General features: G+C 44.8%; 2 protein-coding genes and 1 long non-coding RNA gene across 8 annotated transcripts in view; 1 reads left to right on the plus strand and 2 right to left on the minus strand.

Annotated features, from left to right (window-relative positions):
• The window catches only part of LOC310831820, a 20,440-nt gene continuing 5,185 nt past the window's right edge, over positions 1-15,255 (minus strand). The window contains exons 2-3 of the long non-coding RNA XR_014557990.1: positions 1,341-1,663; positions 1-1,103 (exon numbers count right to left, since the gene is read on the minus strand). This is a non-coding gene — a long non-coding RNA (uncharacterized lncRNA). The remainder of the gene's footprint in view (positions 1,104-1,340; positions 1,664-15,255) is intronic.
• Positions 3,770-8,988, minus strand: B2M (beta-2-microglobulin). The gene is made up of 3 exons (XM_083712971.1): positions 8,830-8,988; positions 4,243-4,518; positions 3,770-3,920 (listed from the first exon to the last, which is right to left on the minus strand). The coding sequence occupies exons 1-3, from the start codon at positions 8,897-8,899 to the stop codon at positions 3,910-3,912; spliced, it is 357 nt and encodes a 118-aa protein (XP_083569097.1). The 5' UTR covers positions 8,900-8,988; the 3' UTR covers positions 3,770-3,909.
• The window catches only part of PATL2 (PAT1 homolog 2), a gene marked incomplete at its 3' end in the record, with an annotated part of 27,209 nt that continues 23,721 nt past the window's right edge, over positions 11,768-15,255 (plus strand). Inside the window, exons 1-2 of one of the 6 annotated variants that reach the window (XM_083712583.1) lie at positions 11,768-11,941; positions 15,001-15,103. In XM_083712583.1, the coding sequence (XP_083568709.1) occupies positions 11,801-11,941; positions 15,001-15,103 (244 nt within the window). In that variant the 5' untranslated portion in view covers positions 11,768-11,800. The other 5 variants (XM_083712582.1, XM_083712581.1, XM_083712585.1 and 2 more) reach the window with 5 other exon arrangements.

The raw sequence follows: 15,255 nt of genomic DNA on the forward strand, positions 1-15,255 counted from the left end.
CAAATGCTGCCAAACTACAATTAACCTCAATGTGATCTTGAGCATCATTATTGCAACCTAATCTTGCCTGTTAGTGGCAGGGGAAAGCAGGATAGATACGTAGAATAGCACTTTGAATAGTGAGAAGTATTGGGAGAGCTAACAGGGCTGAGGTGCAAATCCAGAAATCTCTTGGTTCATCAGGAACTCATTGGGTGGCCTTGACCAAGTCACCCCCTCTCTCTCTTAGTCTCAAGCCCCCCCCCCCAAAAAAAATAGGCAGCAGTACTGATTTAAGAAGGGTTGAGGAGCATGTGGTGTTGTGGCTAGAGTGCTGGACTAGGGTCTGGCAGTCCAGGGTTCGAATTCCCAAATCAGCCAGGAGACTTGCTGGGTGACATTGGGCTAGGCATAGGGCCCTTTGGCAGTTCCCTCACTGCAAAAAGTGAGGTTACAGGGAACCATGCAGAGGGCCTTCTCGGTGGTGGCGCCCGCCCTGTGGAGCGCCCTCCCATCAGATGTCAAGGAAATAAGCAGCTATCTGAGTTTTAGAAGACATGTGAAGGGAAGTTTTTAATGTTTGGTGTTTTATTGTGTTTTTAATATTCTGTTGGGAACTGCCCAGAGAGGCTGGGGAAACCCAGCCAGATGGGTGGGGTATAAACAATAAATTATCATCATCATCATCCCAGCCTAAACTACCTCATAGGACTGAGGATAAAATGGGAGCAGAGGCAGAGAAGCATGCATGTTACCTTGCGTTCCTTGGGCAGCAGGGGGAGGGAGGTGGGATATACATGAAATAATAAAATAAAAACGGTGCTGGACTTTAGGGGAGAAATTCATCCTTGCATGTATTTGTTTTCCTGTTCCCTTCATATCATGCCTTTTTGTAGGACTAGGCTGCTTTGCTCTTCTGTTGCAAACTACAGGGAGTGGCCTTTTTACACCACGGGAAATGCTAGGTTTCATATACCCCACCAAGGAATGACACCGTGGTTGTAGATGGGGCCATAGGAAGTTCAGCACACATTCAATATAACCCTTGTGGTCGGTACATTTTATGGTTTGCATTCATTTAAAAAAACCAGTCTGTTCCTTATTGCTAAGTTATCTGTGTGCAGCTGTATATATAATTAAAATACAGCAGTACCTCTGGTTGCGAACGGGATCTGTTCCAGAGTCCCGTTCGCAACATGAGCAATACGCAACCCATGTCTGCGCATGCACATGACGTCATTTTACGTGTCACATGCGCGAGCAGTGAAATCCAGAAGTAACCCTTTCCGGTACTTCCGGGTCGCAGCAGGACACAACCTGAAAAAAATGTATCATGAAGCAAACGCAACACGAGGTATGACTGTAGTGTAATGTTAGCACACCATAACTGTAAAATATAATTTGTATTATGACGCTATAACCCACCAATGATGATTTTTTAAAAATAGTTTGCTGCTGCCACACCCCCAAAAAACCCACCAAAAGTTTCTGGTCGTTATCAATACAGTTGCCAGTGAACAAAAAGTTATTTTTAAAGAAACCAATTAAAATCAACACTGAAAGGAGTTGGTTGGTACTGGCATCCATGTTGTGGCATGGCTGACCCAACTCACTGGGAGAAGTGAGGTTACAGGGAACCAGGCAGAGGGCCTTCTCAGTAGTGGTGCCCGCCCTGTGGAATGCCCTCCCAATCAGATGTCAAGGAAATATACAGCTATCTGACTTTCAGAAGACATCTGAAGGCAACCCTGTATCGAGAAATTTTAACGTCTAATGTTTTACCATTTTTTAATGTGCTGTAAGCCACCCAGAGTGACTGGGGAAACTCAGCTAGATGGGCGGGATAGAAATAATAAACTTATTATTAATTTGTTAGTAGTAGTAGTAGTAGTAGTAGTATACATGGGCAGGCTGAAAATTATGTGCTGTGGCAAGTACAACAAAATGGCTGCCTGCCATACTCCTCCTTCCTCCTACTGCATAAACAGGAAATGTGGTTGGGGAGGAGGGAGAGAGGGCAGCAGCAGAGGCAGTTGTATCGTGCCTCTCCCCAAGAAAAGACCAAGTCTGAGCAGATGCAAGGGAAAACTAGCTGTGTACAACCAGTGATGGGTCAGGATGGGGAGGACAGTAAAGAGGAGTACATATGGTTGGGGGGGAATAGAGTCATAGCCATCCGCCTTTGCATGCAGAATTCCCCAGGTTCAACCCCCGACATTTCCTGGCAGGGCTGGAGAAGACCCCTAGAGAGCTGGTGCCAGTCAGTGTAAACGATGCTGAGGTAGATGGACCAATGGGATGACTCACTAAAAGGGTGCTTTCAGTTTTGCCCCAAGAGGGGATAATATGTTCAATAGGATATTCATCACAGTGGCTGCTCCCCCTGACCTGAATGCTGATTAAAAGACTTGAGGGTTCGCCCAGCACCTCAGAAGTTAAGAGAGAGGTTTGGAGCTCTGAGGGCTTCCCACGTTCTCATTTACTCTGCCCAACAGATTTCAGATTCTCACAGCATTCTACGGTGTTGTGGCGCTTCGCCTTTCTTTCAATAATTCATTAAAACAACAACAAACAACAACCACAAAAGCAAGGTGGCACCCAAGGCAAAAGTTCTAACAAATGTGTGCTGAGCTGCGATAGGTTCAGTTTCCTAATATACGTCCAAACCCCACTCTTGAATAAAAGTCAGAAGAGTGGACCAAAGGGTATCTGCACTGATGAATATTGTGCTACTCTTCTATTCCTCCTGAAAAAAGTTGGGCTTTAGGCCCTTTGAGAAAGAGAGCCATGGAGAAAATACAGAACAGCTATGACTGACTGGGTGCTGGTGGTGTGTGGATGCCTTGTACGAAGGGAAGAAACAAAGCATTACCTGAGAGTAAGTCCCACTGAATTCAGTAAGATTTACTTCTGAGTATACATGGTTAAGATTGCACTATAAATGAAAGCCTTGTGTTCCCCCCTCCACAAAGTTAAGTCTTGGAACCCCCAGCATTTTGAAATAATTATTATATATTAAAATGTGTTGTATTCAGCTTTTTTATATAACTCAGAGTAGATATACTGAAATAGCTACGGCTAACTTTGCTCCATGAATTTGAATGGGTCCACTCTTGAGTAAAAGCTAGCTGAATAGAACTATTTTATTAATTTATGAATCACCTTTCATGAGAGTTTCAAGGTGACAAATGGAACAGCTAAAAACAGATTCAAAAGCAATACAATGCCCCCTCACACACCATAAAGACATATTTTTAAACAATGTGAGGAAAGGGGGCAACAATAGTCTTTGATCTCTCCACAAAGTATCACCGCAAGGGGTAAAGCTATGTTATAGCAAGACAATCGAAGGCAGAGTTCTGGGGAAAAAACTGGTCTTGCAAATTTGTGGAGAATCTGGCATTACATGGCACTGATTGGCTAGTACCTCAGATGTCACAAACCCACCTACCCCCAATCTCTAGAGCAGTTTGGCCATCTGAAAAAAGCTTCCCTATTTCCTCAATTAAGACCAACCAACCCCCTCCGACAAATAAATGTCTGGATAGCAATTTAATTTTTAAAAATAAAGGCAAAAAGCCCACTGGAATAGTGAAGTAGGGCAGATGGTGGTCCAAACCAAAGATCGATTTGCTGCCAGGTACATCCATCACAGTAACTGCAGCTGGGAGTAAAAGATATGGCTCAAGAATTAGGTGCAAGTTCCTTTTCATATTATATCTGTTTTCACCCACAGTTTATAACTAGTCCAACACAAAATTGATTGATTTGTCCCTTATGAGAGAAAGGAAAGGTATTTCTTTAAATTAAATTAAATTATCGTTCATTAGTTATTTTTGTAAAATAACTACACTTTTGTAAAAAGTGAAGATTAAATTAAATAATAATCATGTATATCTTACCTTTGCTGCTGAGGGGGTCATTTGGTTATTACTCTTGCTCTGTAGAAGAAGAAAACAAGTTAAGTGTCTCTCGGACATAAATTGGTCCAATATTTTATGACAGCGTTAATCTGAAGTGCCTACAGATTTCTTGCAATTTGCTGAAAGATTATGGTCAATGAATGTCTGCTGCTCTTGCAAAGGATGACTAAGTTGTTCATGACAATTTGTAGCAACGTATAGATGCAAATCTTAGCCTGTGAATGTCATCTGAAGATAGGTGTTTTCTGGAGGGACTACAGATGGCACAGCTGTTCATGTTTCAAGACTTGGCAAGAAAATGAAAGGGAAGAGAAAGAAGACCACAGTGGCAGATACTCACCCCATTTGACAACTTTTGGTTCAACAAGGGTGCTGTGTTCCACTCTGCAGGCGACATCTTCCCCATCTGGAGTGACCTTGGCATAGACAAGGCGATTGAAGGCCCAGGTTTTATCAAAAGAAAGGTCAGACTGTTTCACACCTTCAAGTGGCTTCCCGCCCTTCTCAATTGTGATGTTGATTTTGGGAGGGTGGAAGTTGTCCACATAGCAATTCACAATGTTTTCTTTGCCCTTCTCCACAGGATAGCGGGAATAAACTTGTACGTTGGGAGTTCCTGTAGGAATGGGTGAAAGAGGTAAAAAGGCAAGGTTTAGGGATACAGGTTATCATCTGCCATGCTTCATTAGCTGTGCACTCAAGGGCTATATCCGACCTAGGAGATAAATTTCCTACCTGGACATTGCTTCCATACAAGAAGATGCATGTATACAGTGGTACCTCGGTTTACAGACGCTTCAGGTTACAGACTCCGCTAACCCAGAAATAGTACCTCGGGTTAAGAACTTTGCTTCAGAATAAGAACAGAGATTGGGCGGTGGTGGTGCGGCAGCAGCAGCAGCGGAAGGCCCCATTAGCTAAAGTGGTACTTCAGGTTAAGAACAGTTTCAGGTTAAGAACGGACCTCCAGAAAAAATTAAGTTCTTAACCCGAGGTACCACAGTACAGTGGCACCTCGGGTTACATACGCTTCAGGTTACATACGCTTCAGGTTACAGACTCCGCTAACCCAGAAATAGTGCTTCAGGTTAAGAACTTTGCTTCAGGATGAGAACAGAAATCGTGCTCCGGCGGCGTGGCAGGAGTGGTGCTTCAGGTTAAGAACAGTTTCAGGTTAAGAACGGACCTCCAGAACGAATTAAGTACTTAACCCGAGGTACCACTGTACTGTCAGAGACTGAAATAGCCCATGTGCCCATTTTGCTACATACACATAGAACAGGAGCCCACTAGTCCAAGGTGATACCTGGTTTTCAACGTCTAAACATCACGGTTTAATGATAAATCACTATGTTTGAAAGAAGGGTGGAGAAGTAGAGTCATTGGCTGGCTTAACGGATTTCCCCACATAGTGATTTTTTTACTGGTGCCTGCTCCTGTGATTTGCTGCCCCCTGCATGTATTTGACTTTCTGTGGATACATACAAGTGTCTTTCTAGCCTTAACCTGTCCTGGAGGTGCCATGCATTGAATGTAGAATGTTCAGCATGCAAAGCAGAACTGCCCTGCTGCCCTTCTCCAAACCTGTAAGATCTGTGGCCATCTAGATTTTGTTGGACTACAACTCCAATCAAGCTGGATCACTAGCCATTGCTAGCTAGGGCTAACGGGAGCTGGAGTCCAACAACACATGGAGGGCCACAAGCTGCCTATTCCTGCTCTATGCCATTCATCTTCCCCAACTGGGTTGCAGCCTAAACTAAAAGTGGTTCACAACAGCACTCTACCAGTATACTAATATACAATAAAAAGAGGGGGTCCCCAAATGCATGTTTTGGGGCTAAACTAAAGATGTCATAAAGGTAGATTCTGGGCCTGAAAAACCAGAAGATCACTGTGTACGTACTAGAAAGGAAATAAAAAGTGAAAGCAACATTTGATCTGCACTCATAAAAGACCAAGACGCCATTTCACTTGCTTTTCTAGCTGCATGTGATAGTAATGAAAACAGAACTGGTCAAAGGCCAATGACTAGTCAGAAAGTCCCTGGAAATGAGCCAGCAAGGGGCAATGGATAAATTATATGTTAATAGGCCACCTTGAGTTCCACCACAGAAGTAGTAGCAGATATAAATGTAAGTCTCCACTGTTTAGGTATCTGAAATTAAAGGAACAATCTGGTGTGTGTTTAACTCCTTCCCTGCTGGCCACCTCCGTGCCACTGCCTTTCACTCCCCGCCCTCCCCAGTGTTCCAGATGAATGTTTTACACATCTGGAAACTTAAAAGCAATGCAGCTTGGGGCAAGGATTAAGACACACCCCGTCCTCAACCCTAGGCCACAAAGTGCAATGGATCACCCACCCTTCATTTTCAGACAACGGCTTCAATTGCTGAGTGGAAGGACAATTTCAGGGACAAGATTTCTAATTGTCTGTCTACTCTGAGGCAAAAGTGCACCAGGAAGTGCATCCAAGGAACTTGGTCCATTAGTGCAGGGATTTACACTTGCACAAATTCCCCTCCATTCCCACACTATGGCACACCCTCCCCAAATCCACTGCAGAGGGTTGAAGTACCCCACATAACAGATTTAGTTCAGATCCACAAGCATAAGCGCTTAGGCACACTTCCACTTGTCCCATGCCTTTAAAGCACAGATCTGAGCAGTTTTTCCTTTGCCTCGCCTCGCTGCCTTCCCACTTCCACTCTTTAGTGCTAAATCCAAACAAATCGTGATCTGCAGAAAACTCGACTGCCATTTGTTCCAATTTGATACTAAAGGTCAGGTTTCCCAGAGGGAAAGCGGTGGTGCAAACTGAGGTGCGGATGTAACCTTAATCTTTGCTCTACCAGAACAAGTTACTTAGTGCTGTTAGATACAACCCATCATTATTTTGATATAAAAGCAGCTGCGGGTGTGCTCAAGTTTCATCAAAGCAGCAGTGACTAAGGGGGTGTTTTCTGGTCCAAGTGTCCTCTCCTCGAACTACTATTAGCTGTAGAGTAGAAATAAACACCAAGGTGTGTTCTTCTGTGGCAGAGGCTTCAAAGGGGTGCTGCGATGGGAAAACAATGTCAGGCCAGAGCCTCAATCTAAAGCACTCCTGCACTGGCTGCTTTTAAATAAAAATGAAAGCACTGGGAGATCTTGTGGCAGACTTTCTGAGACTTGTGTAGCTTGGCCCTGTGAGTCTCTTTTTAAGTTTTCCACTATTGCCCTGGCAGCATTTCCAGCTTTCAACACAAGCTTATCAAGGGTTTTTTTATGACAGTACTCACTGGTGCAGAGTACGGCCAACTCTCTCTCTCTCTCTCTTGCTTTTTTCACCCACAGCCGCCATTTTGTGATGGCACCCATGACACTTTTATCAACATACAAGTACTGGGACTTCATTTTTGATCCCTAAAAGTTCTAAAGCTGACCCTTTGCACATACTGGAAACCCAAAACGAGAAGGAGAATTTCAGGAAAGCAGTAGGGGGAATTGAAATGGCCCCCAAAACAAGGGTTAACACATGTGGGCTTCTTTCCCCTGAGGAATATCGCTGGGGGAAGAGATAATCATGTAGGTGCTGTCACTATGTGGGCGCAAGATTGGGCACAGAGGGCAGCAGCTTTTGGGGGTGGCGGGTGTTAGCTAGCTCAAATACCCCCCTTCTTTCCCCTAGGGAGATGGTGAATATGAGCTCTCACTTTCCCACAAAATGGTCGTGGGGTATGTGTGTGCATGAATTTACCTGTAAACTGCCTAAATTCACATTTTAGAAATTCTATTCTCTTGAGTTTAACAGCTGTAAAATGCTCTAGTCTACAGTAAAGGGAGGAGGAGGAAGGGAAGGAAGCACTTCAAACTTAGCTTACAAAGACGGCACCACAAAACAAAAAGTGTTCCTTTTATCAGGATGTTACTGTCTCATTGGAATCAGCTCCAAACCTTGAGCTCCAAAAAATCCCACTGGACAGACAATACTTCCACCCTCCCTCTTCTCGAGTCAACTCCCATTTTGCACTCTAGAGCTAAGATAGCATCTGTTGGGAGCCCTGCACTTGTGGTTTGGGCCGGAAGTGTAACAAAGGAACCAACGATGTTTTAAGAAGTTAGAAGCACAAAGGAAGACAAAATGTTTCTCAGATGCCATCATGAGCCTTTGTTGTTTTCTACTGACTCACTCAGGTCAGCTGTTTCCTTCTGCCCCATCAGCTTTGGCAAAACACGGATTAGGCCCCCCACAAAACCCCACAAAATATCAAGGAGGCACTCTTAACTCTTTTAATCACCCCAATTCCCCAACAGGATGAACTAAAACAACACAACCTATACGTGTTTACTCAGAAGTAAAACAACAGATCAGTTGGCTAGGAAAAAAAGCATACTTGGGTATACAGGGACAACTGAATATGCCTGCATTGCAGGGGGTTGGTCTAGATGATCCTCAGGGTCTCTTATAACTCTATGAAAAGCCCAGTTGTGTTCGAAAGCGCTTGCTTAATATGATATTTAGGATTACAAACACTAAGGAACACTGTAGCACCTTTAAAAGCTCGGGCGGAAAACCTATACAGGAGTAGGACTACAGTGGGACTTAGGGGGAAAAGCGTAATTAGGTTTGTTCGCCAAGGTCGCCATCCTTATTTCAGAGTAAACACACTCAGAACTGCGGTTTAACAAATTCAGAATAGCACAAGGTTTCTTAGTCTAAAGCCTGCTTGACATATTCCACGTCTGCCACTATGGATCTTTTAATTCTTTAGCAGTGCAATGCTACATACGCGCCCACCGCGTATATAATTAAAACCCACCGAGTTTCACGGTGCTAAATTTTGGACCAGTGGGCACAGGGCGAGGTAACCCGTGTCAAGCTACTCGTGAGAACGCGCGCGGGAGAGGGAAAGGGTTGGGCGGGCTGCAACACAGCCTTACTTACTTGGAGTGGCCTCTAGGATGCCGACCAGGAGCACGAGCGTCAAGCACGACAGCATGAGAGCCTTCGCCATGGCAAAAAGAGACTCGCTGCGTCCGCTTCAGAGTCTCGAAACTCGGCGACTGAGACTGCAGAGTTCGGCCGAGGGAACTTCACGCCCAGAAATCGCTCCTTTCTGACCAATCACAATAACGCACAGATCACGCATCACTAGTAGCCGGGGAGATGTCTCAGCGCAAGCCGGCTGAAAGGCCGCGGGGACTTTCCAGCACATGCGCACTCAGGCCGCTCGATGATTTTTAATTTTTTTTGTATACTGTATTTTACTTTCGGTTTCCGTTGCTTGGAAGGCAGGCCAGTTCCGAGAAATGGGAGAAGCGCAGCTGCGGCAACAGGATAACAAATGAACCAGGGCCAGAGTGCAAGATGTTTTATTATTATTATTATTATTATTATTATTATTATTATTATTAATGTTCCACAGGTTCAGATAAAGCCTGATACCTGTTCAGAACCTGTGGCATATTAATAATATTAATAATTAGTATTAATAATAATTGCTAGCATGGAGGTGCTGTGATGGGGCTCCCTTTGAGGAATGGTTGCAACGTTTGAGACTTTTTAGCTTAGAGAAAAAGCAACTAAAAGGTGATATGATTTGTTGCTGAGTCGTTTAGTCGTGTCCAACTCTTCATGACCCCCTGGACCAGAGCACGCCAGGCCCTCCTGTCTTCCACTGCCTCCCGCACCTTGGTCAAACTCATGTTCGTAGCTTCGAGAACACTGTCCAACCATCTCGTCCACTGACGTCCCCTTCTCCTTGTGCCCTCCATCTTTCCGGGTCTTTTCCAGGGAGTCTTCTCTTCTCATGAGGTGGCCAAAGTATTGGAGCCTCAGCTTCAGGATCTGTCCTTCCAGTGAGCACTCAGGGCTGATTTCCTTCAGAATGGAGAGGTTGGATCTTCTTGCAGTCCATGGGACTCTCAAGAGTCTCCTCCAGCACCATAATTCAAAAGCCTCAATTCTTCGGCGATCAGCCTTCTTTATGGTCCAGCTCTCACTTCCATACATCACTACTTGGAAAACCATAGCTTTAACTATACCGGGGTAGGCAACCTAAGGTCTGTGGACCTTCTCAATCTGGTCCACAGACGGTCCGAGAATCAGCATGTTTTTACATGAGTAGAATGTGTGCTTTTATTTAAAATGCATCTCTGGGTTATTTGTGGGGCATAGGAATTTGTTCCTTTCCCCCAAAAAAATATCGTCCAGCCCCCCACAAGGTCTGAGGAACGGTGGACCAGCCCACAGCTGAAAAAGGTTGCTGACCCCTGAACTATACGGACCTTTGTCGGCAAGGTGACATGATAGAAGTCTATAAAATTACTGTGTTCATGGCGTGGATAAAATAGATGTAGATGAGCTCATGAACATCCAACAAAACTGAATGTTGGAAGATTCAGGAAAGAGAAAATAAATTTCTTATTCATGTAGCACATTGTTAAACTGTGGAACTCACTCCCACAAGATGGTTAGAGGCAGTATTGCTTCTGAATACCATTAAGAACAGGATGCTGAACTAGATGAGCCCATTGGCCTGATCCACCAGGCATCCTGGTCACTGTCTCTTTGAGCTCCTGACGTCGGGACGGAGATACAGGACGATGAAGACAAGAACAAGCCGTCTTAAGAACAGCTTCTTCTCATGAGCGATCTAGGCCCTGAATGGGAAGCCTGGACTTTGAAAGTCATCTAATCTTCCTTGCTGTATTATACTGTATTGTTTTAATTAGTGTTTTTATAGTTGTTTTGATTTTGTGTGGAGTGCCCTACCTGGGTGGATGGAGCAGCCAAGTAATTTCGTTGTCCCGGAGAGGGGGCAATGACAATAAAGATATTATTATTATTATTATTGTTGTTGTTGTTGTTGTTGTTGTTGTTCTCTTACCGAAGGTGGATGCAATGCAGCTGAAAAAAGGGACTATGTACAGATGTTGCAAAAATGGCAGGAGGCGAGATTTATATACCACAATAATAATTAAAAAGCTGTTTACATACAATAGCACGAAATATTCATTAAAATAGCAATGAAACTAGACATTCAACATTGTAAAATTACCAAATACAGATAAAACCAACAGCTTTAAAATATACATACTAAAATATGTCATAGTGGATAGTTCAGTGAAGGTGTCGAGCCAGTGCCCAGCAAGTGTGAAAAATGAGAATTCCATAGGGATGATAAGGAATTGAAAAGACAAGCTGCCAATATAATGCCATTAGGCGAATCTATATTGTGACTGCATTTTAAATACAGGGTGCATTTCTGTGTGCAGCACCACAAAAGCCTGGGAAAGTTTCCAAGCAGGGCAGCCAAAATGTTCCAAGAAACTGGGGCGACTTCCCCGAGGACAGCTTACTATATTAATAATAAATAAATAAATATTTATACCCCACCCATCTAGCTGGGTTTCCCCAACCACTCTGGGCAGCTCCCAAAAGAATAGTAAAAACACGATCAAACATCAAACATTAAAAACTTCCCTAAACTAGACTGCCTTCCGATGTCTTCTAAAAGTCAGATAGTTCCTTATTTCCATGACATTTGATGGCGTTTGACATTTGGCGTTTAACCCTCTTCTTCTGGCACAGGATGCCCTACAGAATCATCGAATCGTAGAGTTGCAAGGGACACCCTAGTCCAACCCCCTGCAATGCTGGAAATCTCGGGATCGAACCTGCAACCTGGACCTTATCAGCTCCAACCAGCTGAACAAAGCGTTGGTTTGGCTCTCCTTTTATTACCTACGTGGGCTTTTCGTTTTTGCATTTTTATGTTGTGGACGCCAAGGTACAACAAATGCAATAAACGACAAGAGTGGGAAGATTTCGCCCAGAGCCTCAAGATACACAAGCGATGGTGCCAACCGAGAGGCGAGCCTCGCAAACAGCAGCAATAGCGGTATATTTTTAAATGAAGCCCAGCAGCTGCTGCCCCTCCCTTAACGAGGCCTCTTCAAAAAGAGGCAGGAATGGGAGACGCCGTCGAGGGAAACGCGCGTTCCCGATGGCGGAGGGAGGGGAAGCGGCGGCGGCCGGGGCCGCGCAGGATCTGGTAAGCGATTGGCGCCGGAGGGATCCCCGGCCTCTGTTGGCGGCCTGGAGCTCCACCTCCTCCTTGCTTTCTGTGTTTGCAGCTCCTTGAGAGCCGGAGGGAGAGAGTATCTGCTGGAGCCACGTTCAGACGTTCCACCAGCGGCTCTGCCCTCCCTTCGCCCTCCCTCTCTCGGGAAGCGACACGCGTGTTTCGCCTGGATGCTTAATATTGTTATTATTTCGGGGCAGCGGAAGACGAAAAGCATCGGGCGGTTTAAGCACGCTTGTTTTAACGAGTTTTTTTGGGGGGGGCGGGATGAGTCCAGTAGGGTTTACACGCGTTGTACACGCGCACGTCGGCATGAGCCTCGCTTGAACACGGAGGTGGGGTTTGCGGAAAGAGTAAAGTAAAATCCCAGCGAGGTGTTTCGAGGATGGGGGAGGCCCCTGCTCAGTCACTTCGCTCTAGGACTCACCCGGGTGCTCTTTATTTTTATTTAATAATAATCAATTTTATTTATACCCCGCCCTCCCCAACCAAGACCGGACTCAGGGAGGCTAACACCAGGTATAAAAACAATTGATTAAAAGACAACTTAAAAACAAGACAAGTACATTCAAATGCAGCCTCAATTCAGTAGAAACTCAAATCAAAAACTTTTTGGTCCTACGCGGGCCAGAAAAAAGCCACACCACGCAGCCTGATTATTACCTGAAACCAGTGCTTGCTTTCTGGGGGGATGCAGGGGGACGCATACACCTAAATATTTTGTGGATCATTGAGGGGCAGTATTTCAATATGAGTAGGAAAATGAGAGTACCCCTAAACATTTTGTTTAGAAAAAAAGCACTGTGTATGGGGGGGGGTGTGTCCTTAAAATCCCTGCAGGCTTACTGTAGTAAAAGCCTTCCTGCCACATTCAAATCTGCTAGCTTTTAACAATGCAAGTCTACTCAGAAGCAAGTCAGGTAGAGTTTCGCAGGTGTTCTTGATAGTGGCTGTACATTCTTGTAGCTTTGGCTTATTTAATTAACAAGATTTGCATGTTGTTTGATGGTAAGAAAACCTGAGCAGTTTACAAAAACACAAAATGAAACACAAGTTCTCAGTAGAAACAGGTCCTTTAAAACATTCTAAAGAACTTTGGCAGGCAACATGCCTATAAACAGTCAAAGTGAACAAGGGTAGGGTTTTCTTTGACTGGTCACCTTTGAAATGACCCATGGCTGTGTATGAAATGGTAAGGGGTGTGTGTGTTTAATTTATTAATAAATCAAATTTCTATAGCATTCTTCATCCGATGATCACAAGGTGGTTTGCAATATAAAAAGTGACCAAGAAGGTTTAAAGAGTGAGAAATGCATTTCTGGCCAGGTGGTCATAGAAAATGTTATGTTGGTTATTATAACTAGATGTTTGAGAGGAACTAGTGTACACTGAGCTAGGATTGTCATATTTCAAAACAGTGAAAATCTGGACAGAAATTGTTTTGTTTTTTGCAAAGTTGTTTAGCTTTGGGGGGGGGGGTCCCAGGAGTTGTTGAGCTTTTTTAAGGGGAAATCGACATTTCTGGCATGGGCTACCATACATCCAGATTTCCCCGGGCGTTTGACCAATACAGTAATTGTGAAGCTTCTGTTTCCCTAAAATCTTGGAGCAGGACACATCCTCCTTCTTGAGATTAATACGTAAGTCTCAAGCCTCAAGTCAGTGAGGGATACTTAACAAGTAACCTGTTGCCAAGGGGAGGCCAGACCAGTGGCATAGCGTGGGTTGTCAGCACCCGGGGCAAGGCAAGTAATTTGCGCCCCCTAACCCGTGGATTTTAGTAGGGGTAGAGAGCTGCGAGTGCGCGCCCCCCCCCCAAGATGTTGCGCCCGGTGCGGCCGGCCCCCCCTGCACCCCCCACGCTACGCCACTGGGCCAGACATCTGAGTCTGAATATGGGTGGGTTAGAAACCCAATGTACTTGCTGCATTCACATCACAGTAAACCATAGATAATGATTTACCATGAATGCATAGATGGCTCCTTTCCCACCCCAGTGTGAACAGAGGCAAGAAAATACAATCTCTAGCTTAATGTTGTGTTGTGTCTGAACTGGGAAATGTTTTCGTTCCAAACTGTGGTGTGAAGCCAGGGTTTCTTCTTGGCTCTACGTGGGGCTGTCCTTGAGACTGACCCAGAAACTCCAGCGGGTGCAGAATGCTGCAGCGAGACTCCTTACAGGGTCCTCGCTGCGAGATCACATTCACCTGGTGCTTTACCAGCTGCACTGGCTCCCGGTGGAGTACAGGATCAGGTTTAAGGTGCTGGTTTTAACCTTTAAAGCCCTATACGGCCTAGGACCCTCATACCTACGGGACCGCCTCTCCTGGTATGTCCCACAGAGGAACTTACGGTCTTCAAACAAAAAACATCTTGAAGGTCCCAGGCCACAGAGAGGTTAGGCTGGCCTCAACTAGAGCCAGAGCTTTTTCGGCTGTGGCTCCGATCTGGTGGAACGCTCTGTCACAAGAGACTAGGGCCCTGCGGGACTTGACATCTTTCCGCAGGGCCTGCAAGACAGAGCTGTTCCACCAGGCCTTTGGCCAGGGCACAGCCTGACTCCCTCCTTCGGCAATCTTCGCGGAGCTCTGGCACAATGGTTGCCATTGGTTTGATTTGAATTAATTTTATAATAAATGATTTTAGAGTGTTGTGTTGTACTGTTGTACTGCTTTATTGTTGTTAACCGCCCTGAGCCCGGCTTCGGCTGGGTTGGGCAGGATATAAATAAAAATTATTATTATTATTACCATTATTACCAATCACGGTTTGTTTGAAGTGAAACGAACCCTGATTCTGTTCTAACACTAAGCCAGGGATTGTGGTTTGTTGGCTCTGATAGGAGAGGATGATGTTGAAGCCATACTTGCCTCATGGTTCATAGTTTACCGTGATTGCAGGAACCGGTGTCGTTGGCTTTGGTTCTGTGTACCTAATTTTGGAAGAGGTTTTGATACTGTCCATCGATTTCTCCCACAAGGGAGTTGACAGCAGGTTGAGGCCCTTATTGTTTCTCCATCTCCAACCAGATCCTGGAGGATTACTTTATGACGGAAGAAGAACATTTGGGTGACAAGACAGCTGAAGAGGAAGAAATTGATCTTTACGTTAACTTGACGTTCACTTCAACAGGTAAGAAAATATTTAAACTGTTCCAGAAATAATAGTATATTCCAACAAAAGCAAAGCAATATTTTCAGATTTTAAAACTCAAAATCACTTCAATGCAATTCAAAAAAGCATTGAAGGCATTTCACTTGAATAAAAGGCTGAATACGCCCCAT

The sequence above is a fragment of the Podarcis gaigeae genome (genome assembly GCF_964106915.1).
Source record: "Podarcis gaigeae genome assembly, chromosome: 14".
NCBI classification, from domain to species: Eukaryota; Metazoa; Chordata; class Lepidosauria; order Squamata; family Lacertidae; genus Podarcis; species Podarcis gaigeae.

What these genes read in the sequence shown, in the direction of transcription:
- B2M (XM_083712971.1), bottom strand. Translation starts at nt 8,899, where the DNA reads ATGGCGAAGGCTCTCATGCTGTCGTGCTTGACGCTCGTGCTCCTGGTC. An exon ending in CATCCTAGAGGCCACTCCAA is followed by an intron (nt 4,519 to 8,829) that starts GTAAGTAAGGCT and finishes CCATTCCTACAG; the next exon opens with GAACTCCCAACGTACAAGTT.